At 37.0% G+C, this 25,740-nt stretch overlaps 1 protein-coding gene across 2 annotated transcripts in view; it reads right to left on the bottom strand.

The window, feature by feature from the left end:
* The window catches only part of VIRMA (vir like m6A methyltransferase associated), a 63,446-nt gene that overhangs the window by 12,654 nt on the left and 25,052 nt on the right, over positions 1 to 25,740 (bottom strand). For both annotated transcript variants that reach the window (XM_061439351.1, XM_061439350.1), the window contains exons 6-16: positions 24,466 to 24,588; positions 23,623 to 23,895; positions 20,630 to 21,770; positions 16,612 to 17,103; positions 15,453 to 15,607; positions 10,021 to 10,103; positions 7,713 to 7,806; positions 7,023 to 7,567; positions 6,269 to 6,504; positions 5,561 to 5,813; positions 3,327 to 3,544 (exon numbers count right to left, since the gene is read on the bottom strand). In XM_061439351.1, coding sequence (XP_061295335.1) covers positions 3,327 to 3,544; positions 5,561 to 5,813; positions 6,269 to 6,504; positions 7,023 to 7,567; positions 7,713 to 7,806; positions 10,021 to 10,103; positions 15,453 to 15,607; positions 16,612 to 17,103; positions 20,630 to 21,770; positions 23,623 to 23,895; positions 24,466 to 24,588 — 3,613 coding nt within the window. The remainder of the gene's footprint in view (positions 1 to 3,326; positions 3,545 to 5,560; positions 5,814 to 6,268; positions 6,505 to 7,022; positions 7,568 to 7,712; positions 7,807 to 10,020; positions 10,104 to 15,452; positions 15,608 to 16,611; positions 17,104 to 20,629; positions 21,771 to 23,622; positions 23,896 to 24,465; positions 24,589 to 25,740) is intronic.

Genomic DNA, 25,740 nt, shown 5'->3' with positions numbered 1-25,740 from the left:
AGCCTGGCAGGCTTCAGTCCATGGGGTTGCAAAGAGTCAGGTATGACTGAGTGTGCATGCACACACACACACACACACACACATTAAAACACCACAGTAATAATTGACATGTGCCAAGATTCACTGATGGACAATAAAATGACTGGATGAAAATTTTAAGTAGAAACAGGACATTTACAGTCTTGAAGTATATTATCAAAATGTTTAGTTTAACAACAGAAAATTAGTAAGTTTGCTGTGCAGAATCCTAGCAGACAGCATCTCAGTTTGGTGACCAAGGTTAGTTATCGCCAGTAATGCATATTTCCTGATATGATGTACTTAGAACATTACTAGAAAAACTGGTAAAATCTAAGCAAGTTCTGTATTTTGGTTAACAGTATTATGTCAAGTTTAGTTTCTTAATTTTGACAAATATTCAATGGTTATTCAAGACATCAACGTAAGGACAGGGATAAGGGTAAGTTGGATGAAGGGTATATCTGAGCTCTGTACTATTATTTTGTAATTTTTCTGAAAGTCTAAAATCATCTCAAAAAAAGTTTTTTTAAGTGAGGCCTTTCTCAGGACTAGAGGATATAGTCAGCTATTTATTGAAAAAGCCAGATCACACTATACCTCTGCTCAAAACCTCATAATGGCTCTCGTGTGTCTGTGTGTACGTTAATCGCTTGGATGTGTCCAACTCTTTGTGATCCCATAGCCTGCCAGGTTCCTCTGTCCATGGGATTCCCCCGGCAAGAATACTAGGGTGGGTAGCCATTTCCTTCTCTAGGGAATCTTCCTGTCCCAGGGATCAAACCTGGGTCTCCGGCATCGCAGGTGGATTCTTTACCATCTGAGTCACCAGGGAAGCCCAGTGGCCCTTGTAAGTAACTCTAAAGGCCCCCGATGACCCCTTCCCTCACCTACCCATTACCTCTCTGACCCGGGGCCCTGTCATTTTCCAATGTGCTTACTCACTTTAAGAGCAACCACCACAGTCTCCAGGCCATTTCTCAGACAAGTTAGGCATACCACATGCAGTTGCTCTCCCCCAGCATACTAACATGTTTCACTCACCTCCCTCAGTTCTTTGTTCAAGGGCCACCTTCTCAGCGAGGACTTCCCTGATTACCTCCTCAAACTTCAAATGACAACTCTCCCCCTCACTTCAGTACTCGCTATTCCTTTACTCTATTTTATATTGTTTTATAACACACTGTGTATTTTATTTACATGTTGATCATCTGTCTACTTCTAATAGAATGAAAGCATCGAGAAGACAGGGATTTTTTTTTTAATTATTAAATCTCCAGCACCTAGAGCAGTGTCTGGCCCAGAGGAGGGCATTCAACAAATATCTGTGAACTAAATGACTCTAACATTCCTTCATAATGCCTACTATGAACCAGGTTTCTAGGTGCTGGAGGGAGTACAGTCAAGAAAACACAGTCCCTGTCCTTGTGCAGATTATATTCTATTGAGGGAGACAACCAAATACGCAGTAAGTCTATATGACATAATGTCAAAATATAAAGGGGTATAAGGAATGGGGACACAAAGGATACACATTTTAGGCAGGCATTTAGGCAGGAAATATATTGATACAGATACCTGAGTGAAGTAAAAAAATAAGTCCTAGAAGAAACTAGGGAAAAAGCATTTTAGGAAAGAAAAAAAAAGGTCTAGAAATAGGAATGAGCCTGACAGGGAGCCAAACTGAGGATAAAAGAGCTATGAGAAAAGTCAGAAAGATAAGCAAGAGCTGGACTGTACAAGAGCCCTAGAGATCAATATCAAGTTTGAATTTTGCAGTTCAATGGAAAGCCAACAGAAGGATTTAAGCAAAATAATAATGACACATACCTTGTTTTAAGTTTAAAAAGATCAATCTGAGCGCTAAGAAAATATTTTTTATGGGGACAATACTAGAAGAAGAGAAGACTGGAGGCTATTGCAATGGGTCATATAGGAAAATACAATGGAGGGGACAGGGGTGGTAACGATGGAGGTGGAGAAAGGCGATCAGATTCAGGATGTTTTGAAAACATAACGTACTGGACTTCCTGACAGACTGGAGGCAGGGAGAAAGGAAAAGAGAAGCAGCGAGAATCTTCACGTTTAACATTTACCAAGTTAAGCAAGACAGAAACATGTCTGAGGCAAGAATATCAAGAGCTCTGCTTTCATTCAGCTTGGGTGTCCATTAGATGGCTAAGTAGAGACATCAAATAGATACATGAGTTACATGGAGCTCAGCAGAAGGATCCAAGCTGAAGAAACAAAGGAAATAGGTTACAATGACTTACATGAACCTAGCAGAGCCAGCTTTTTTTTAAAAACTAAGTTTAATTGGATATGTAGTGTATGAGACGAGTTTTAAAGGTAAATATCTGGGCAATAGGAAAAAAGACATTTAAGAAATAAAATTTAAAGACTCTGGCGAAAGACTGGGAGGTGGCAGGGAGAGAACCTGCATGTTCAGCAGGTACCATTAACTGAGAGAGAGTACAGGAGGACAGGCTACGCAGGGGGAAAGATGGGAAGCAGCACCAAGCACTCTACCTGGAACCAACGTTATAAGAATTGATGAGAGGCACAAATACATGTTGCCTAATCCTTTCGATCTCATAATCCTACACACTTCTACGAATTCTCAGGGAAACTAAGTAGTAGCTATCTATCTCCCTAGTGAAGAAAAAGACGAGGGCATGGATAGCAATGGGGAGCAGAAACTACACCTGAGAGACTGAGCAGCATGAGATTTACATCATTTCAAATCCATTTCAGATCAGTCACTCCTCTAGAGAATAAAACACATAGAATCAGCACTTTCAGCTTCAGAGTCCAGAATACCACACTACCATCATCTTTGAAGAACTAGAGGAGTCTATGCCAACCAAACAAGTATCTTCGAGCACTGAATTAATGACACCGGAATGATAAGATTTCCTTCTCAATTTATATTACCTAAAGATTTTATTACTAGTACATTTCATTGCTAATGAATCTTTTCCACAAATTCAAAATTTCTCCACATGAAAGAAACCGTACCTTCCACCTTCTACAACATCTATGAATTAATTAATATGGGGGGATTAAAATACAAGAAAATAGTAAATTTTTACCACTTCCTGGTGGCTCAGTGGTAAAGAATCCACCTGCCACCGCAGGAGACGCAGGGTCAATCCCTGGGTTGGGAAGATCTCCTGGAGAAGGAAATGGCAACCCATTCCAGTAATCTTGCCTGGGAAATCCCATGGACAGAGGAGCCTGGCGGGCTACAGTCCATGGGGCCGCAAAAGAGTCAATTAAGTAACAACAGAATTAAATTAAAGCATTACCTTTTTAAATGAAATAATCCATAATCATGATCTGCAAGAAACATCATTGTTCTGACACATGTCAGTAAACAGCTGTAACTGCTCTCAGAGTTAGCTACCACAGCCAGGAGACAGTCACAGATTGAGGCCATCAGTTCTTTGTTTGGTAGAGAATTGGAGAGTTGCTCCAGTTCAGAAACAGAACCTTCAGAAGAGTTTGGCAAAATTAGTGCAATGTCCTGTGAGGGAGGAGGGGAGTTGGGGAAAAAACAGTTTTTTTAAATGATTGTCACTATCACTTCGAGCTTTTATTTCTGAAATACACAGCAATTAGTACTTAATAGTTATTGAAATAGTATAATTATTATCCCATCCCAAACACAGATTCAAACACATTAAATACAAAGGAGTTGTTCTGCCCTTCTACAAAGGTTAATACAAGGATACGCACCTAAAGAATTTGCTTCAGTGTTTCTACTTTGTAAGACTGACACCTAACCACTTGGCAGCGGAACCTGATTCACAGTATTCTTATTTTAAAAGAACATCTCTTTGAAAAATTTTTCCTTCTGGCTTATACTAAGTGTAGTTTCTATCTTCAAATGGTTAGGTTAGTACTTTGGGTATGAAAATATTTTAAATTATTATATTTATTCATCTGAATATTTTTAAATTTATAAAGAAAGCATTCAGAGAAATAAATTTTAATAAATATATCCATACTTGAATTTAAAATATCACAAAAAGAAATGGATGGAACGAAAAAACATTTAGGCACAATCTTCCAATATTTTCCTCTCGTTTTTATATACATCTAAAATTCAAGTTTTTCAATGTCAGCAAGTTTACCTAACAATAACTAAAAACCCACACTACTCTTTTTACAGAAGTAAAGCAGACTTTACAGAAACATTTTTAGGTATGTGTTATTGCCTTTAACCACTTCAATACACTGGAAACCACTATTCAACTTGGGTTAAAACTATAAAACAAAGCTTGAATAGAAAGGAAATACAACTAGGTGAGGCCAGCCAAGAATGAAGTTTATGTGATCAGGGTAGCTAGGATGCTGAACTGTTACTCAGCATGGTCATACAACTCAATATTAATTATAAAACAAATACCAGCTGATTGGACATTTTGAGGTATAAAGACTTAAAATAGCCTTTTTACCAGGTCCAAAACTATTTTCTACCAGATCTCCTTTTTGTGAAAACAAATCACACAAAAAATGTTCCTTCTTGACTTGAGTGTTAAATGTAACCAAATTGGATTTTTTTTTTTTTAGCTAGAAAAAGGTAATCTTCTAATATGTGTGTGCTTAGTCACTCAGTCATGTCTGACTCTTTGCAACCCCAAGGACTGTAGCCCACCAGGCTCCTCTATCCACGAGAATTCTCCAGGCAAGAATACTGGAGAGGGTTGCCATGCCCTCCTCCAAATCTTCTAATATGGGATCCTATTAAAAATACTCTGCCTGGAAAAATCACATTCGATTAATTAGATAGTAGGAGCATTTTGACAAGCTAAAATCCTATCAGGCAGAGAAATCTATGATGATCCCTGTAACAATGGGCTTTAAAAGTTAAAGCAATTCTCATTAACTCATGGAACTACCAATTGGAAGTTAATAATAGGAACAGCAGGAAGAAGTACTACTACTTCTAGTCAACATCTATAAGCACAGTAACCTGAAACACACTAAAACTGTAGTAGGCTGTGATGCCTTCCAAAGTTGCAAAGACTTCCCTGGCTTCCCAGCGGTTAAGACTCTGCACTTTCCTGGTTGAGGAACTAAGATCCCCATACCTTTAGGAATGGCTAAAAAAAATTTTTTTTTAATTAAAAAAAAAAAAAAAGCCCAAACAAAAAAATATAGTATTAATTCAACCAATCACAAAACTACAATATTCAAGAATGAATCAGTACAGAATATAATTGGAAAGAAAATGAAACTACCAGATATAACCAACCCCAAAGAATACAACGGCACACAGAATAAATACCCAAAGACAGTATCTCATAAAGACAATGAAAAAACCTCTTTAGAGAAACATGTGATGTACAAGGTCAAAGAAAGTTATGTAGCACCAAATCATTTTATTGTTGGTTCAGTAATCAAATATCCCCCCTAAACAATAATATGAATAATGAAACAGATGAGATCTTTTTGTTAGCAGCCAAGAATTACATCAGGAGAAGTTGTTAAAAAATATATACACCCACAAAGAATTTATAAAAATAACTATAAATACCTGATCACAGAGAGACTGCAAAATGGATGTGATATATTCAACACACTGCTGACGAATAACACTGTCTCCAGGAGACCGCACCAAAACCAACAGATCCTGGAATATCTCTGCATATCTTTCATCACCTTTAATAGTTCCACTAATTAGATGCAAAATAGCTAATTTACAAGCTTTGTGTGAAGCCAGAGCATCAAGAAGAGCAAGCAACCTGGTGGTTTGGCTAGTATATTGTTTTTCTTTATCTTCTGAAGTGCTGAAATAAAATCAACACATTTAGTAAACAAAATTCTTGATTTTAAGGCATTACTTAGTAATTTGCTTTTTCAACACGTATTATACAAATCTTACGTAAAAAATTTCATTCCTTGGGTATGACAACTCTGGAATTTTACAATTACTATAAAACTTTGTAAATTTGGGTTTTCAATAACATATTTTCTTAAATCAGAGTACTTCACAGTTCACTTTTCCAGCACCCTAAAACTTGAAATATTTCAAGGTATCTTGCAGATAAAATAATAGCTTTCTAATCAAAATTTACCTTTATATATTCACATATACATGTGCCTATGCTGTGTGTATTTTATATGTACACGTATTATCTGAGCATTCTTAAGCCTGGTTTCCAAAGTCTAAGTTAATTTTTTTTTAAAGTATTTGTGTCAAAAATACCTTGAGGAAAAAAATTTTAGTGCAAAATGAAAATACCTTTGCAAGTCTTCTACAATCAAATCCAACACAGTTCTCATAATCAGAAGGGCAGTTGGTGAGGCAAGGTCACACAATTGAACACAAATACGCCGTAACATATGTTGAATGGGCTGGCAGGTTGTGCCAGAGAAAGAGCGAACTATTTCTTGGAGCAACTTTGCTTGAACATGAAGGTGCATGCTCCACAACTTTCGGGTGTTGAGTGCCACTGATATATCATGTGGCTCAATAACCTGTTAAAAAAGTATAATGTGTGTGTACGTAGATTTTTTTTAATATTTATTTACAATCACAAAAACTGCTAAGGAAGAACTATTATGAAAAGAACATCTTTACTGCATGCTTAAAACATTTAATTTTCTGTTGTACAATTAAACATTTGCTTGAATTCATTGCATCTAATAAAAAATCTTATTGTTCTCAGGTTAGCAGTCAGTAGAGCAGAGTCCATTGATGAAGCAACCTAGTTAATGGTGGGGGAAAAAGATCTAAAAACAACAAAAGTACAAGTATACGTAACAGCATAATAAAATTCACATTAACAAAAATTTATTTAAAATGTTACTCCCATGTTTCCTTAGTGACCAACTTGCTTCAGTTTTTATCTCACCCTCATCCAGGTATTTTATGTCTTTCTTAGGGGAAGGAGATGAGGGGGTCTTTTGTTTTTGTTTTTTTAAGAAAAACCACTGGTTTTTAAAAAAGTGTTATTGCCATCATTTATAAGATGCATGTTATATGGAAGTGATACCTGAGTTGTTTGCATGGGCAATGGTAGAGGCAGCAGCTCTGAAAGGAGTATGAGTCCAGAAAAAAATCCTTCAGGAACCTTCAATATCGAAGAAAGAACTTCTTTTAACATTAAAGACCAAGTATTGTTAGCTAGAGTCTCTTCTGAGATAGTGAGCTTTTCATTAACTCCTTGGGTAAAAGTCAGTAAGATATCAATGATATCATTCTGAATTTTCTGTTCATCACTATCCAAACGACCTGAGAGAGGGATAGAGCACAGGAGCATGTGTAAAGTCACAAGTGCTGAAGGAACACGCATGTCCTTAAACTCAAAGGATCCACCTCTCAGGAGTTCCGTTAACATAGTTTTAAGAAGAGTGAGTGTGCAGCGAGCCATCGAAATGGTAGTAACTCTGTGAAGGGTAGTCCCCATGTTGACATGGAGCCTCCATGGCTGAGTCAGAATACTGTTCAATTTTTGCAGCACCCGAATAAAGGTGTCCATTCCTTCAGCAGAAAAAAGCTGAATGACAGCAAGATTCCATTTCAGGTCTTTCTGTTGACCTTTACATAAATAAGGGAGAAAAAAAAAACAAAAAACTAATTACTTAAATATTAATCACTGGTTAAGATTTTTGAATATTTTATTTAATAAATGATATTTACACTGGGCTTTAAAAATAGTTTTTAAGTATAGTAGCCACATTACCTTCAACAGGGGGTGGGGGACAGGCCACATTACAGAGAACACGCAAGGCAGTAGTAAGGCCAACTCCTTCTGGGGTCATCAAGTTATCAGTATTCTTCAAAAATAAAAATGAACAGAAACTTTAATTTCTTAGTACCTATCAGACCCAGAGAAGGCAATGGTTAAAAACAGGAGTTTCAAGTTAAGTACTTACATCATTTTAAACTTCCTTAGTGCACTTAAAACATGAATAAAGCTAATGAAGTTTTAAAGGTTATACAATCTTTGCCATATGTTGTATCATATGTGACATTATGTTTATAAAATGAATAACTGCTGACACAAGTATATTAAAAAGTACTGACTAAAAAACAAAGGCTACATACAGATAGGTATGAACTCTCTGTGTTAAGAATTTAAAATAGCTCCTTTTTGGATACTCTTTCTATATATCCGTTTTTCCAAAAAGGAAGCAAGGGATTCTGATTTTACAGAGCCCTGTGGGTACAAAAACCTCTTTCAAAATTGATGAAGCATCAGGGAGTGGTTTAATACTACATAACATACATTTCAAAAATACCACAGGAATCTAGTAATGATGGCCATTTGGGGCATGAAGAGAGGAAGAAGAAATACAGTTACCTATGTCCTTAGCACCTGCCCAGGCTATGTTTTCCTGCCAACAAATAGTTACACTTAAGTTGCCTTATTTTTGTAATTTTCAAAGAGCAGCATATACATGGTTTAAAAAACTTGGAAGAAATACGACTTTAAAATGTTACTACTTCAGCCTTTAAACCTCAGAGGAGAAACCTAAAAATAAGAAAACCCTTTTCCTCATGTTTCCCACCACTGTAGCTCACCCGGTAAAGAATCCGCCTGCAATGAGGAAGACCTGAATTTGATCCCTGGGGTTGGGAAGATCCCCTGGAGAAGGGAAAGGCTACCCACTCCAGTATCCTGGCCTGGAGAATTCCATGGACTATGTAGTCCATGAGGTTGCAAAGAGTCGGACACGACGGAGCAACTTTCACTTTCACTTTCCCTACCTTGGGTTATCTTTCCCTCTAACTTCTTCCTTGCTGCCTTTCAGTTATCCCACAAGTTACTTAAGGCAGCAGGGAGTCACAGAGTGACGTTTCTGTCTTAGATCAGCTGTTTTTTAGCACACCTTAGAGAGTTATTTATAATAACCATACTTAACGGGACAAGGATTTACATAAAAATTAAAAATTTTAATTATAACATGCAATTCAAATTTCTAGCGCTGAACTTTTTACTGGTTAAATACTTTAATCCAAGTCCTCTGGTATTTTACTGGATACTTAATATATTCTCCTAACTATGCACAAGTACCCTAAATACCTGACCATCTAAGTTTACAGGACACAAATGTACCTCTGCTAAATAAAAAGACTGAATATAATCAAAAACTCTAGATCGTCTTTGAGGCATAAAATAAAGAACAGAAGAATATGATGGCATTGTAGGAGGTAAAAGTACTCTCTGGGGGAGATGGAGGAAAAGGATAATTCAAGGTCTATTCTGCCCCTCTAGTTTAAAACTTCTTATGCATCATTTTAAAAGAAAAAAAGAAGGAAGAACACCTTTAAAAAAAAAAGCACTTTTTTTTTTTAAAGCACTTAAAAAGAAGAGCACTTTTAAAAAAAAGAAGAGCACCTTTAGTCCTTCATCCTATGATACACACTGGATCAACCAAGGAGCAAAGAAAACTTTTTAAACTTCCCCAACTAACAATGTTTTGATTATAACAAAGTTTTGCATTATGAATTACTTGACTTGTATACGAATTTTTCAACTGTAATATTATGAACTATATGATTTTTCAACTCTCATGAATTACTTCAATTGCAGATTGAAGTAATTTAACCATCCCAAATGAACAAACAGAACTAGTCCTCATTCCAATTATCTAGAATTAACTCTTACCAATTTTCACCCAAAAATTTTGAGGGATATTCTTTTTCAGAAAGTTTAACTAAAACAATTATATATCACATTATCATAGCATTTAACTTTAAAACATTTTTGTAAATGTCACCAAAATGGTAGGTGATATTATTCTTATTTGAGAAGAAAAAAAATAGGACAGAATCTGGCAATAGAAAGCAATATCGTTGTGGGCATCTGTGTTCATGTATACACACAATCACATATCCATCTATACCCACTACCAATCTATACCCACAGGACTAGTAAATCAATCAAGTATACTTAACTACATTATCTATACAAGTGATTTAATACGACATTACTATATACTACCACACAGTTCCATAAAATCAAGACACTTTTAAATTTTACTTACCTGTTTAACATATTCAATTAGGTTTGGGATGCAGTTAATCTCAAATCTAAGGTTTTTCAGAGGTTCAAGCCACTTGCCAAGTTCTTAAAAATGAAAACAGTAATTTACAACATAATATTTTAAAATAAAAGCCTTACAAACAAGCCTTAATAACAAAGGAAGTGAAGGTATTCTTTTCCAAAGACACGACACATTTTTAGATTGCAAAATCCATGTTCATTTCAATGGAGTGGTTTTTATATAGGAATTATGTGTCTAAATTATTTAAACAAGCCTTAAAATGAAATGTAAATGTCATACTATACTGGTTTAGAAATAAGAAGCTATCACTCTTAGTTATTTGGCTTCTGAAAACTTAAATGTTTATATGATTAAACCAAACTATCTAACTAAACTGAATTTTTCTATAGCAATCAACTTAAAACATTAAAACAATTATAAAATTAACTGCCCATAAACAAAATAACATAGTGCTTATTCACCCAATACTACCACTGATTCCCACACCTCCAAAACAGCATGCACAAATGTATTCATTTCTAACAGGATCAAACCCATGGAGGAACATTTGCTGAGGGCCTTTTCCTGTGACACAAATTTTAAATTTTGTCAATTTCCTAATCTGCCTTTACAAAAGTAAAAGTGATCACTCTCACCCCTAAAACAGTAACAGGAAACTTTGTTTGTGGAAGAAATACATGAAATACACCATTTATTGCAACTGAACCGCCTAGAAGCTATGCCGTAAAAGTGAAGTCAAAGTATTAGTCACTCAATCACGTCTGACTCTTTGTGACCCTGTGGACTGTTGCCCGTCAAGGTTCCTCTATACATGGAGTATTCCAGGCAAGAATACTGGAGTTGGTTGCCATTTCCTTCTCCAGGGGACCTTTCTGGCCCAGGAATAGAACCTGACTATCACCAAAAATGTTTTTCTAAAAGCATTCTAATGTAATAATTTCTAGACACTTATTAGAAGAACTGACGGAAACTGCAAATAGGAGTCGTCTCTCCTTGGTACTACACTCCTTTTTAGGATTACAACACTTTACATCTGAATATTTTTCCTATACAATTTTAAATTACCACTTTCATGTATATAGAATATATATTGCTCAAATGAAAGATAAAACGAATAATAAATTTAAGCGTACTCATCACCCAGAATATGTACTAAAGCATTAGTAATACCTTTGAAGATGCTACACACCCTCTTTTTGTAAGGGCATACTTTGAGGGGGAAAAAACAATCTATTTTCAATATGGAAAGTTGAGTTTAGTATGCAACTTTTACTGGTAACACTTTAATCTTTTTAGGATTAATCCTAAACTTTAATCTTTTTAGGATTAAAAGAAAAGAGGCCTGGGATTTCCCAAGCAGTCCAGTGGTTAACACTCCTCACTTCCACTGCAAAGGACACAGGTTCCATCCCTGGTCAGGGAACTAAGATCTAAGATCCCACATACTGCACAGCATGGACAAAGACAAAAAAGAGAAGTGGCCACATGCTATCCTGACAACTACTGTGTTAAATTTTCTATTTGGCTAGTTTGAAAGCCAAGAACAAAAATAAAATAATAAAAACCTATAATTAAATACCTTGAACTTTTCAAGACTACCCACATAATAAGGCTCAACTTATTATAAACCGTATGAAACTAAACCATGCCCATGGGGCCACCCAAGACGGGCAGGTCATGGTGGAGAGGGCTGACAGAATGTGGGCCACTGGAGAAGGGAATGGCAAACCACTTCAGTATTCTTGCCTTGAGAACGCCATGAACAGTTGGAAAAGGCAAAATGATAGGATACTGAAAGAGGAACTCCCCAGGTCGGTAGGTGCCCAATATGCTCCTGGAGATCAGTGGAGAAATAACTCCAGAAAGAATGAAGGGATGGAGCCAAAGCAAAAACAATACCCAGTTGTGGATGTGACTGGTGATAGAAGCAAGGTCTGATGCTGTAAAGAGCAATATTACATACGAACCTGGAATGTTAGGTCCATGAATCAAGGCAAATTGGAAGTGGTCAAACAGGAGACGGCAAGAGTGAATGTCAACATTCTAGGAATCAGCGAACTAAAATGGACTGGAATGGGTGAATTTAATTCAGATGATCATTATATCTACTACTGCGGGCAGGAATCCCTCAGAAGAAATGGAGTAGCCATCATGGTCAACAAAAGAGTCCAAAATGCAGTACTGGGATGCAATCTAAAAAATGACAGAATGATCTCTGTTCGTTTCCAAGGCAAACCATTCAATATCACAGTAATCCAAGTCTATGCCTCAACCAGTAATGCTGAAGAAGCTGAAACTGAACAGTTCTATGAAGACCTATAAGACCTTTTAGAACTAACACCCAAAAAAGATGTCCTTTTCATTATAGGGGACTGGAATGCAAAAGTAGGAAGTCAAGAAACACCTGGAGTAACAGGCAAATTTGGCCTTGGAATACGGAAAGGCTAATAGAATTTTGCCACGAGAACGCACTGCTCATAGCAAACACCCTCTTCCAACAACACAAGAAAAGACTCTACACATGGACATCACCAGATGGTCAACGCCAAAATCAGACTGACTATATTCTTTGCAGCCAAAGATGGAGAAGCTCTATACAGTCAGCAAAAAACAAGACTGGGAGCTGACTGTGGCTCAGATCATGAACTCTTTATTGCCAGATTCAGACTTAAATTGAAGAAAGTAGGGAAAACCACTAGACCATTCAGGTATGACCTAAATCAAATCCCTTATGATTATACAGTAAAGTGAGAAATAGATTTAAGGGACTAGATCTGATAGATAGAGTGCCTGATGAACTATGGACTGAGGTTCATGACACTGTACAGAGACAGGGATCAAGACCATCCCCATGGAAAAGAAATGCAAAAAAGCAAAATGGCTGTCTGGGGAGGCCTTACAAATAGCTGTGAAAAGAAGAGAAGCGAAAAGCAAAGGAGAAAAGGAAAGATATAAGCATCTGAATGCAGATTTCCAAAGAATAGCAAGAATAGATAAGAAAGCCTTCCTCAGTGATCAATGCAAAGAAACAGAGGAAAACAACAGAATGGGAAAGACTAGAGATCTCTTCAGGAAAATTAGAGATACCAAGGGGACATTTCATGCAAAGATGGGCTCAATAAAGGACAGAAATGGTATGCACCTAACAGAAGCAGAAGATATTAAGAAGTGGCAAGAATACACAGAAGAACTGTACAAAAAAGATCTTCAAGACCAAGATAATCACGATGATGTGATCACTCACCTAGAGCCAGACATCCTGGAATGTGAAGTCAAGTGGGCCTTAGAAAGCATCTCTACAAACAAAGCTAGTGGAGGTGACGGAACTCCAGTTGAGCTATTTCAAATCCTGAAAGAAGACGCTGTGAAAGTGCTGCACTCAGTTTGCCAGCAAATTTGGAAAAGTCAGTAGTGGCCACAGGACTGGAAAAGGTCAGTTTTCATTCCAATCCCAAAGAAAGGTAATGCCAAAGAATGCTCAAACTACCACACAATTGCACTCATCTCAAACACTAGTAAAGTAATGCTCAAAATTCTCTAAGCCAGGCTTCAGCAATACGTGAACCGTGAACTTTCAGATGTTCAAGCTGGTTTTAGAAAAGGCAGAGGAACCAGAGATCAAATTGCAAACATCTGCTGGATCATCCAAAAAGCAAGAGAGTTCCAGAAAAACATCTATTTCTGCTTTATTGACTATGCCAAAGCCTTTGACTGTGTGGATCACAATAAACTGTGGAAAATTCTGAAAGAGATGGGAATACCAGACCACCTGACCTGCCTCTTGAGAAACCTATATGAAGTCAAGAAGCAACAGTTAGAACTGGACATGGAACAACAGACTGGTTCCAAATAGGAAAAGGAGTACGTCAAGGCTGTATATTGTCACCCTGCTTATTTAACTTCTATGCAGAGTACCCCATGAGAAACGCTGGGCTGGAAGAAGCACAAGCTGGAATCAAGATTGCCAGGAGAAATACCAATAACCTCAGATATGCAGATGACACCACCCTTATGGCAGAAAGTGAAGAGGAACTCAAAAGCCTCTTGATGAAAGTGAAAGAGGAGAGGGAAAAAGTTGGCTTAAAGCTCAACATTCAGAAAATGAAGATCATGGCATCTGGTCCCATCACTTCATGGGAAATAGATGGGGAAACAATGGAAACAGTGTCAGACTTTATTTTTCTGGGCTCCAAAATCACTGCAGGTGGTGATTGCAGCCGTGAAATTAAAAGACACTTACTCCTTCGGAAGGAAAGTTATGACCAACCTAGATAGCATATTCAAAAGCAGAGATTTACTTTGCCAACAAAGTTTCGTCTAGTCAAGGCTATGGTTTTTCCTGTGGTCATGTATGGATGTGAAAGTTGGACTGTGAAGAAAGCTGAGTGCCGAAGAATTGATGCTTTTGAACTGTGGTGTTGGAGAAGACTCTTGAGAGTCCCTTGGACTGCAAGGAGATCCAACCAGTCCATTCTAAAGGCGATCAGCCCTGGGTGTTCTTTGGAAGGAATGATGCTAAAACTGAAACTCCAGCACTTTGGCCACCTCATGTGAAGAGTTGACTCATTGGAAAAGGACTCTGATGCTGGGAGGGATTGGGGGCAGGAAAAGGGGACGACAGAGGATAAGATGGCTGGATCGCATCACCGACTCAATGGATGTGAGTTTGAGTGAACTCCGGGAGATGCTGCTGGACAGGGAGGCCTGTCGTGCTGCGATTCATGGGGTCGCAAAGAGTCGGACATGACTGAGCGACTGAACTGAACTGATTATAAACTTAATACTTCATTCAATATACATTTAGAAAATAATACTTTTATCATTTTTCACTTGAGCATAGCACACATGTGTTAACCACAAATGGATTTCTAAGTTGTACTCAGAAATAAGTACATATTCAAAGAAAACACACACACCTAACAAACTGTACTTCTAAACTCCTGTACAAAACTGAACTTCTGAGTTCATCTTTAATTCTGTTTTGATTAGGAACTTCAACCACCCATAAATTTCCATGACTTTCCAGAAAAAGGTATTTTCAACAACTTCCTAAAAAAATCTTTTTAAGAATACCATATAAAATACCTCCAGAAAACATGCTTTAACTTATACGGAAAGTTAACCCAAGGTGTTACTAGGTATATTATCAAACAAGATAAAGCCCCTGGTCCCAAATGGCAAATACGAACTGCTGCTACTGCTACTGCTGCTGCTGCGCTAAGTCGCTTCAGTCGTGTCTGACTCTGTGCGACCCCATAGATGGCAGCCCAACAGGGTTCCCCGTCCCTGGGATTCTCCAGGCAAGAATACTGGAGTGGGTTGCCATTTCCTTCTCCAACGAACTACAGATAGTCAAAGGCTTTTTTTTCTTCACTTATCATAAATGCTTAAAATAAGATCAAGTGCCATACCTTGCAATTTAGCATTATTTTCGTCTGCTTTACAAAGCTTCAAGAGAGATGCTGCATGCTGCTCCAACATTTGGACGTCGCTGGAAGACTGAACCACCACCAAGATAAGTATGCATGCGTAATTATAAGCGACTGACTTCTTAGACTTGGAATCACTGAAACAAAATAAGGTTTTAAAGGTTTTGGTATGCAAATAATTTTTTAGGAACAATTTTTTAACTGTTTTTTTTTTAACTTGGTTTCAAGAAGATCAAGGAAATTTACCATGAAACATTACAAACGTTATGAAAACAGGAAATCACATTTTAGTTTAACCTCCACTTCACCTGAAACCACTACTTAAAAGTATATTAATAACAAAGCACATGTATCAAAATGGAAAGTGGAATTCTATTACAAAATATGATCATAACTATAAAATATGAGTAAGTACACTTCATCAGCAATGAAAGATTAGGAAGTACACTTCATTAATCTCCTTTAAAATGTTTTTTCCCTCTGGATATACAGGAGAAAGTGTGATGAATCAACCTACCATCGTGATTATTCAGACTTCCACTACAGAACTATAAAGGTATAGCTAGGCATAGAAGCACTCTTGTTCGCCTTTTACAGTCCTCCCAAGAAATCAGTCACTCAAGGGGTCATATCAAGACTCAGATGCAAAGGACACCACAGCTTTGTATGGCACGAACCAGGAGGAATGAGTTTCTCTTCTCATAGACTAAAACCCTCTGCCCAACAGGGCAAGGTCTTCAAAAACCACCATCATTCTCAAACTCCCTCATCCAGTCAAAACACTTCTAAAGTCAGAGCATCATGAATAGCTTAGCAGGTGAGGGCAGAGCCACCAAGACAGTCCTCATGACTCTTAAGTTGTATTATTTCTGTGTCTTATGACTCCCCTCCACAAAAATCAGGAGTACTACAGCTGCAATCTTTGTTAACTCTGTGGGGAAACCAAAGAAGCTACTATTTCATTTCTTTATATCCACATCTTAGAGAGTTCATCATTCTAATCCTTGATTAACAAGTTATAGGCTATGTAAAAAAATTATAGTTTTTATTTTCAAAACAACACATTCTTTCAAGAATCTACCCCACCAGTGATGTAGTTTTCCAATAAAACAGGAAATTGAAGGAGTAAGCATAAAATTACCCTAAGGCTTCTTTGGAATAGTACTCCATTAGTGTAATAAGACTTTGGAGATTTTTCTCAAGACTGAAAACATGGCCAACAGCTGATCTTCCCACAGGATTAAAAGTAATCAAGTAAAGGTTGTGCAGAGTTCCCAACAGATCTGAGTGGTCAGTTTCTTCACTGGCTGTACAATGCTGAAAATGGCTGAACAGTTCTGTAATACACTGCAATGTCTGTGTGGAGTCCTGCAGCCATAAGGCAAATGCATCATCAATAACACCATCAGACTGGAGACCGTCTTCTTCATCTTGATCATAAAGATGACAAAGAGCTCGGATCAACAAATTCGTTGCTTCATATTCTGACATAAAAAAAAGAAGACCCTTTTGTGACTGTGCAAGAAACTTTAAAACATCTTTTGTGGCTTGCAGCACACCAGGATGCGCACTTGTCACTGGAATTGACAGGAGCAGAGTAACCAACTCCAAGAAGTGATGACTGTGAAGATACCTGCAGAAGAAGTAACAAGATAAATGTTAAGTCAGTGCACAACATTTCATTTACTCAGTTTTCATTAGACAGGTAATGTTAAAAATTTTAGCAGCAATAATCCTTATCCTCAGCAATATACTGCTTTAATTAAAAACATAATGTGAACAGCAAGTCTTCTCTCCACAGGACCAAATGAAAGTGAAAGTTCTATATGGCTTTTTCCTAGCATTCAAAAGAGGTTTACTTAGTAACTGTTGACAAATTTTCTCTTTCCAGAATCAACCTTGACTTTAAATTCTGGGCCTTCTTTCCAGGCCATTTATCAAATGCTCCTTCCTTTTTAACCATGGTCCTACTCAACTCATGGCATATCAGTATATCTGAATTCATGCATCTAGGAAGAATACAGTGCATATACTATAAAAAGCATTTGGTATATTCAGATTTACTACAGTATATCTGAACTGGTACTTCTAGAAAGAAAAAAAGGTCAAATTATCCATCTTCAGTACTTAATACAACAGTACTCTTTTATTACATCCAAGAACCATTTTTAGTACACACAGTTTTAGTAGAAAAGGTATGAATTTACCTAACACCCCTAACAGACACAACTGCTACTGATACAGAGTATTTTCATTGTCTTAATAATACTCTGTCCATCTATGCATCCCCCAACTAGCTCCCAATTCCTGGCAATCACTGATCTTTTTACTGTCTCCATAGTTTTGCCTTTTCTAGAATGTCACATAGTTGTAATCAAAAAGCATAAAATTGCCTTTTCAATCATATTTCTGCTTAAACGCAGGCTTCTGTATCATGAGGAAAACACCTGCAGTAAATGCTCACCACAAAGGTAAACACCTCTACGCTCTTAAGGGCACCCTTAACCACCTCATGGAATGTTTCGAAAAGAGTTAACATGGCAGGCCTCAGAATGCTTATCTTAGAAAGGCTGGTCCTTGGCTGGCCTCTAGGGACTTGGACTTCGGGACAGCTTCAACCCATCAACTGATAAGAATACTCACTGCACATAAACTGTTTATGCAAATAATATGGTTCATTCTGAACACCTGCTTTCTCTTTGGCAGTCTGAAATTCTGGTACATGCAAGGTACTGGGTGCCTACATGGCTATCCCCCAACAGGAAGCTTGGATGCTGAGATTCTAATGAACTTCCTCAGTATGCAACATTTCACACGTGTCACAATTTGTTGCCGGGGGACTTAAGGGGATCCTTTGTGCCTAAACTAGGAAAGGACTCTGGAAGCTTATGACTCATTTTCCCAGGCTTTGTCCCATGTACCTCTTCCCTTTGGGGATTGTGTTTTGTATCTTTTTGATGTAATAAATCCTGGTTGAGATTATAACACTGAGTCCTATGAGTCCAGCTAGTCAATCTGGGGGTTACCTTGAAGATCCCAACATGGGACATCAGAGCCTTGCCATCACTTCAAACTAACCCTTCCAAAATGTAATTATTTCCCTTTTCAAAGTTCACTCTCCCTCCTAATTTATCAATTTCTGTCCATAAAATCACAGTTCCAATAGTTACCCTAGTTAGAAACCTCAAAGCATTTTAGCTCCTTCTTACTTTCTCTTATCAGGTCCAGTTGCCAAGTCCAAGTAATGCTCTCCACCACAAACTCTCAATATTGGCACAGTATTTGTCTTCCCATTTGCTATAAATGCCACTATACTAGGCCCAGTATTCAGCACAATACCCACACCCTGGAATCTTCAGACAGGCTTATCTACCTAATAACATCAATTTCTTTTTCATGGCAATACATCTCGTAACTATAATATAATCTTAGAACACTACTTCGATCATATCAGATCTGCTACTCTAAAATATTCAAGATCTTCCACATTCTAAAAACAAAATCCCCAGGAACTCCCTGGCCATCCAGCAGGTAGGATTCAGTGCTTTCACTGTCAGGGGCCTGGATTCAACCCCTGATCAGGGAACTAAAATCCCACGTACCAAGCAGCACAGCAAAAAAAAAAAAATTAATCAAAAAAAAAAAAAATCCAAATTCCTTAGCCCAGCATTCAAAACCCTTTATCTCCTAAAATCTGACACCCAAATGTACGATCTCCAATTATGAGAGAACAAAAAACAACATTACTTAATAGGCCATTAATTACTAGTTTCCCCTCAATAACTATTTGGGAGCATCATCTCTTTTCTTATACTTAGTCACCCTCAGGGCATTACTTTAAGTCTTAATTTACAAAAAACATGACCAGTGAGAAGCACCTGTCTCCTCTACTGTCTCCATACTACAAAGATAACTGTATTTGTATACTCAAAAGGTTTCCGTTCTCTTGTTCAAAGCGAAACCACTACACTTGTACTCTTGGCCTCATCTCCTACTAGACCTTGCTCTAGCAATTATCATCTTAAACTCCTGTACGAATTCAAGCTAAGGCAAATGAGTTTCAGCTAAAAACAGGAATGGACAGGTACAGATTTTGGAATGGACAAGTACTGATTTTTTGTTAATACATTATGCTCCAAAGCCAGGCAAAAAATAATCACTGAAATAAAATAATAAAAATGCAATTTTTACATTTGTTAAAAAATTATTTACAGGCAAAATGCCAAAAAAAAAAAAAAGAAACCCTCAAAAATTAAAGCAAATTTTAAAAATCTGTGGGTACCTAAAAATGGCAAAACTGTACCAATAAATAACTAGAGGGTTAGAAGGCAGAAACAAGTGACAACTGAACCTGTAATGTATCTTTAACAAGGACTGTAAAATTAACTTAGTAAAGTATCAGCTTCACTTACAATGTTTTAGAATCATAAGGTAGAAAGAGGCTTACACAGAAAAGCTCTCTCCTTCCTATGCCATCCTCTTTGCTTCACCTTCCCAGAAGCCACCCGGCAATTTCTCCTTTATTCTTGCTCACAGATATGCTAATATAAGCACTATGGTTGATTATTACTTATATCTTTAACTTAAGTTGCCATTACTACTTTTAAGTATTAACAAAATATAGCTCAAATACAGTTAACACACTTCTCACTATGACCTATTTTGAAGTATCAAGACATCCTTACAAAGACACACATTACCTACAGATTTTAAAAAAAACAAACAAGGGGCTTCCTTGGTGGCTCAGTGGTAAAGAATCGACCTGCCAATGCAGGAGACACTTCAATCCCTGGTCCAGGAAGATCCCACATGCCACACAGCAACTAAGCCTGTGCACCACAACTATTAAGCCTGTGCTCTTGTGCCCAGGAACTGCAACTACTGAAGTCCATGTGCCCTACAGCCTGTGCTCTGCAACAAAAGAATCCACTGCAATGGAAAGCCCTCACACCGCAATGAAGAGTAGCCTCCATTCATCCCCAACTAGAGAAAAGCCCGCACAGCAACTAAGACGCAGCATGGCCAAAATTTAAGTAAATAATAAAATTATAAAATAAAAAAATAAAACAAAGCTTTGTAGCTTTAAAAAAAAAAGCAATCACATGCAACTGCCTCTAATAATTGGTGAAATATACTTTCCAAAGTCAAAAATGTCTCACCTAAAGAGAACAGGGTATGGATCATCCCTCTCTGGTGGACCGGTAATACGTGCCATTGTTGGGAAAGACTTAACAGGAGGTTGGATCATTGTATGAGGTGCAGTTTCCATTAAATGAAAAACTTCCTCTAAGAGGTTGATAAGCTTTTCTATTTCTCCTTCACTTATATTTGAGGATTCCAGAAGATCCATATCCATAGAAGCCTCTACCTCGTTTTCATATTCTGGGTTTGTTCTCTCAACTCCAGCATCAGTATCATGATCAGGTTCACTGTGGTTAGGAACAGAAGAAGTCTTCTCTGCTAAATGGTCACCAAGTCTTTTAATCTCTGACAAAATTTCATAGAAATGGCATTTCTGAAGAATAGCTGAACCAGCAGTGACAACCCTCACAGTCTGATCTAAAAGTATGAGCTCCAGAAGTTTTTGATAGCCACTTTTTTCACTCTGCCTACTTCTCAAAAAAGCTTCCATTCCTTCTGTCATACTAATGACACTGTCCAAAGCTTTAAATGCATTTAATTTAAGGGAAGATGAGACATGATCAGCAAACAAGAGCTCAAATAAGCCACTGATCACTCCTGCTTGTAGCAGTCCCAGGACTCCTTGGGTCCCACATTCTGCTAGTGAGGACACTAATTTGGTCCCAGCTTTGAGCTGTCGGACATTTAAGGCAATGGGTTGGCGAAGGGCTACTTGTAAATTTAAAGCTTGCATGGTCCAGTCTATCAACTGACCAAGGGCGTCTTGTTTTGTATTTTTCAACTGCAAATAACTTAGTCCTTTTATTATTAAACTTGGAATTTCTTCTAAAGCTGTTACCCATTTTGCACCTCTATCTTCTTGATACAAATCCAACAGTTCAGTCAACTTCACTGAGGCTTCTACTGCCCCTGAGTTTTCTTTATCTGGACCTTGGTCCTTCATCCTACTGATTTCAATTTCAAAGGTAGTCTTGTACGGACAGCTGAAGTGTAAGAGTGGTACCAGCTCCCTATCATATGGGTCATATGTCATAGGAGGGACTGAAGCTAAGTCTTCAGCAGTGTATTCGACATCGAAGTTTGGATACTTGAATGTTTCACGTTCCAAGTCAGCAATTCCATCTTCATCACTGGAAATCTGCTCATAACCATCATCCCCTGAAAATCAGTTTAAATAATACTTAGTTGTTACATCATTGTTTAGTGCAAAACAATCTGGTTAGTCAAAATAAATTATTTAATAACGTGGCAAAAAAATGAAAAGTAATGATTCCATCAACAATATTAACTTCTGCCTCAATATCTTATCAACACTTACTAACATTTTATAACTCCTAATAGAACAATTATAAAGAAACTTCATAAGCAAAATCTTCTATTATATCTGTTCAGCTTTACAATAACTCTGCTATAAATCTTTTCCTCACAGAAATAAAATAAGAAATGTCTCAAAAAAAAAAAAAAGAACCAAAAATATCTCTCAGGAAGGAAGAAATTAAGCTTGCCTTGTGAGAGAGTATTTTTAAGATGGAAAAAATGAATCGATGGGCCAAAATTATTAAATTAACTAAGAATTAATACCATAATTACCAAGTTACACCAAATATTGTCAGGAAAAACATTCTAGAATCTCATATTCCTTCACTTCTACTCCTCTGTATTTACCTATTACACAGTTCCCAGTTCTGTATCATGTTTTTATGGAAAATTTGTTTATAAAAGTACCCATCTTTGCCAAAACAGAGTTTACATATCATGACACATGCAGCTTTTCCCTCTATTTAGTAATACAGGACTAGAAACAGAAAATTTGTTAGTTTTAAACACAACTGTTACCTGGCTGTGGTAAAACAGAGATGAGTAACAATAGCCTAAGAAAGAAAAGGAAATGTTTCCACGGTACTCCTCCAGTAACAGGCCTCTATGGACATTCTTAAGCTCAAAACAACTTAGCCATAGCAATACACTCATATTTGAAAAGAAAGGGCCTAAAGAGACTTGATTCGAGACTAAACCCCAGATGTCTTCTAGTAAAAATCAAATTAACCAGCCTTATTCTCTTATCTTCTCTACAAAAAATGTCCTCTGATTAACAAAGCCTGCCTGAAATCTAACTGCTACTTGCTAAATGCAATAAATCTAAAAAGGATTTTGTGGTATCCTAGAAATGGGGTCAGTTAAAAGAGTTATCACTCAATAACTCAATTACTTATATTTTGTAAAAGGGCCCCTGTAATACTGAAATGGTTCTCATTCTCATGTAGAATGACTCTCCTCTTTACTATCTTATAGAACAAAGCAGATGATCTGTCATTGTACATAAATACTTTAACATTACACTCCATTTACTGGACAAATTAAGAGTCAATTAGCTTGAATAGCTCTTTTTGCTTTCAAAGGAAAAATAAGACCTAACTAAAAGACTGCATCAGGCTGCCTTATGTCCCTCTGTAATTGAAATTTTTTTTTTCCTTGTAAAAATGTCTAATAATACTGTAGATATCATTATTCGGCCAAAATATTGAGGTGACAGACATCTTTAGGGATTCTAGGCAGCTTAAAACACCACTCCTCTGAAGACAGATCACCAAAGCCCTAATCACCATGTATTTGCTGCATATTCTTGCTTCCCTGGGCAAAGCTGATGGTATCAAGGGGAAGCTGATACCACAGCAAGCCAAACAGAATCTCTCTCCCAGAAAACTGGAAACAGATCTGAGACACAGTCAGGCAGTTTAAATTGGGTGGTTAAAGAGAAGATATTAAAGATGTGGGGTAAATAGAGACGTAACAGTTAGTTTAAAAAAAAAAAAATCACCTAAATTCATTTTCCTAACTAAATAACAGATAAACAAAGCAAAGAAAAGATAGAAATCCTCAAGTCTAGTCAAGTCTCAAGGACCAGCTGACTCTTGGGTTTCTTGAAAGCCACTTATCTCAACTATAAATTCTTCTACATCAAGCTAGTTTCCAGCACTTAAAAACAAGAAGTCCTAGTTAATTCACCCACCTTCACCTTCTTCATCTTCTTCACCTTCTTCCTCTTCATCCTCCTCTTCCTCCTCAGGGATACTATCTACTGTATGACGATCATCTTCATCCTCATCCTCTTCTTCCTCTACATCCACGTCATCTTCATCATCTTCTCCTTCTTCTTGCTGTTCCTCTTCTACCTCTCCTTCATCAGAATATTGACTTTCCTGGGGAACAGAATTCCGATCAGGAGAAATGGGTTCAAAGTAATCTTCTCTATGAGGAGCATCCTCTTCCTTGTCACCAGACACTGAAAAATTGATATTTAAGGCACAGATTATTTTAACTGTTTAAATAATAATAGGCAGAAAGACTGGATATTGCAACTATTTAATGATATTTTGGATGATTTAGCTCATAAATACACTTAAAAAAAAAAGTGGTAGAATTACTTGCTCTTAAAAAATATTAAGAGTAAACACTGCACAATTTTCTAGAGTGGGAATTAACAAAGTATGCTATTTTATGTTCTTACACAATAATCCTCTTTTTTAGCTATTAAGTAGCTACAGATTTTTATCTCTTCCAATACATACAGGTTATTTTTACTGGTGCTTCTCTATACTATCATTATAGTACATTAACATTTTATTTTCAAAGCAATGTTGCTTCAGTTTCAAATGAATTAACTGATTTCTTTTTTAAACAAATTAACTTGCCGGCAACAATAACAATAAAAAAACCACAAGAAAACACTGTTCAGAATGGCGGTGGGGGATATTCATCAAGATTTGATTACCAGCATCTATTTTTTTTCCTCTAATAAAAAAGTACTATTACATTAACATTAATCAAGAGAGGGAAAAAATATTATTTCTACCTGGCAACGGCATGGGATCATCTTCGTCATCATCAGGGGGCGGGGGTCCTGGTGGAGTTCTTGGTCCCCTTGGCTGTGGTCTTGGAGGGCTTCCATTAAATTGATCTTCTTTCTCCCCATCAGCTGATTTTATTAGAAAAAGAAAAAGAACTTTAAAATTATTAAAGTTAGTAATATAAATACATGACAAAATTGCCATTCATCATTTGGGTTTTCATCCTCAGAATTTATTAACTTTTTTGTTCCTAACAGAACAAATGTCTGTTGTCTAACAGAAATTTTGCTAATCAGTTTATATTGAGAAAGTTAAAATCTCTGACACCCATATACCAAAATATAATGTATGGAACTCTTAGGAATTATCCGAGAAATGGAGACTTATTTTCTCACAGGAAGATGTACACAAATGCTCATAAATAACTTTATTTGCTAAAGTCAAAAACTAGAAACTTATCTAAATGTCCTTCAATCACTAAACAGTTAAATAATACATCCATACTATTTATTACTACTCAGCAACAATAAAGAATGATCTACTGATACACAGAGAAAGTAGATAAATTTCAAAGAAATTACAGTGAATGAAAAAAGCCAATCTTAAAAAGATCCCAACTTCATGATTCCATTTTGTAACATTTATGAAATAATACAATTACAGAGACAGAATAATGATTGCCAAAAATAGGTATAGGTGGGATGAGTGTGGCTAGGAAGGGGTAACACCAGGGAATACTGTGACAGTACAATCAAGGATCTTAACTGCAATGATGGGTATGCAAAACTATACGTGACATAAAATTACACACAGCTACACGTATATACACACACACGTGCACAAGTACATGTACAAACTGGTGAATGTGAACAAGCTCTGCAGACTGTAACAATGCCAATATTGTCTTGATACTGTACTAGAGTTGTCAAAGATGTTAACTAGGGGAATCTGGGAGGAGTGCACAGGACTTCCCTACACATTTCTTTGCAGCCTTCTATAAATCTGTAACTATTTCAAAACAAAAAGTTAAAAACATGCACACATATATAAATGCAATGTATGCGCTCAGGTGTCCATTTTAAAGCAAGTAAGAGTGAAGCAAGTCAGCGAGAGAAAGACAAATGTCATATGATATTGCTTGTGTGTGGGATCTAAAAAAAATTATACAAATGAACTTATTTATAGAACAGAAAGTTACATATGTAGAAAACACACTTATGGCTACTGGAGGAAATGGCTTATAGCTACTGGAGGGAAAGCAGCGGGGATACACTGGGAGA

This window comes from Bos javanicus, chromosome 14, assembly GCF_032452875.1.
Source record: "Bos javanicus breed banteng chromosome 14, ARS-OSU_banteng_1.0, whole genome shotgun sequence".
Taxonomy (NCBI): Eukaryota; Metazoa; Chordata; class Mammalia; order Artiodactyla; family Bovidae; genus Bos; species Bos javanicus.
The sequence above is the reverse complement of the archived record's forward strand: the minus strand, read 5'-3'. Positions and strand labels throughout refer to the sequence as shown.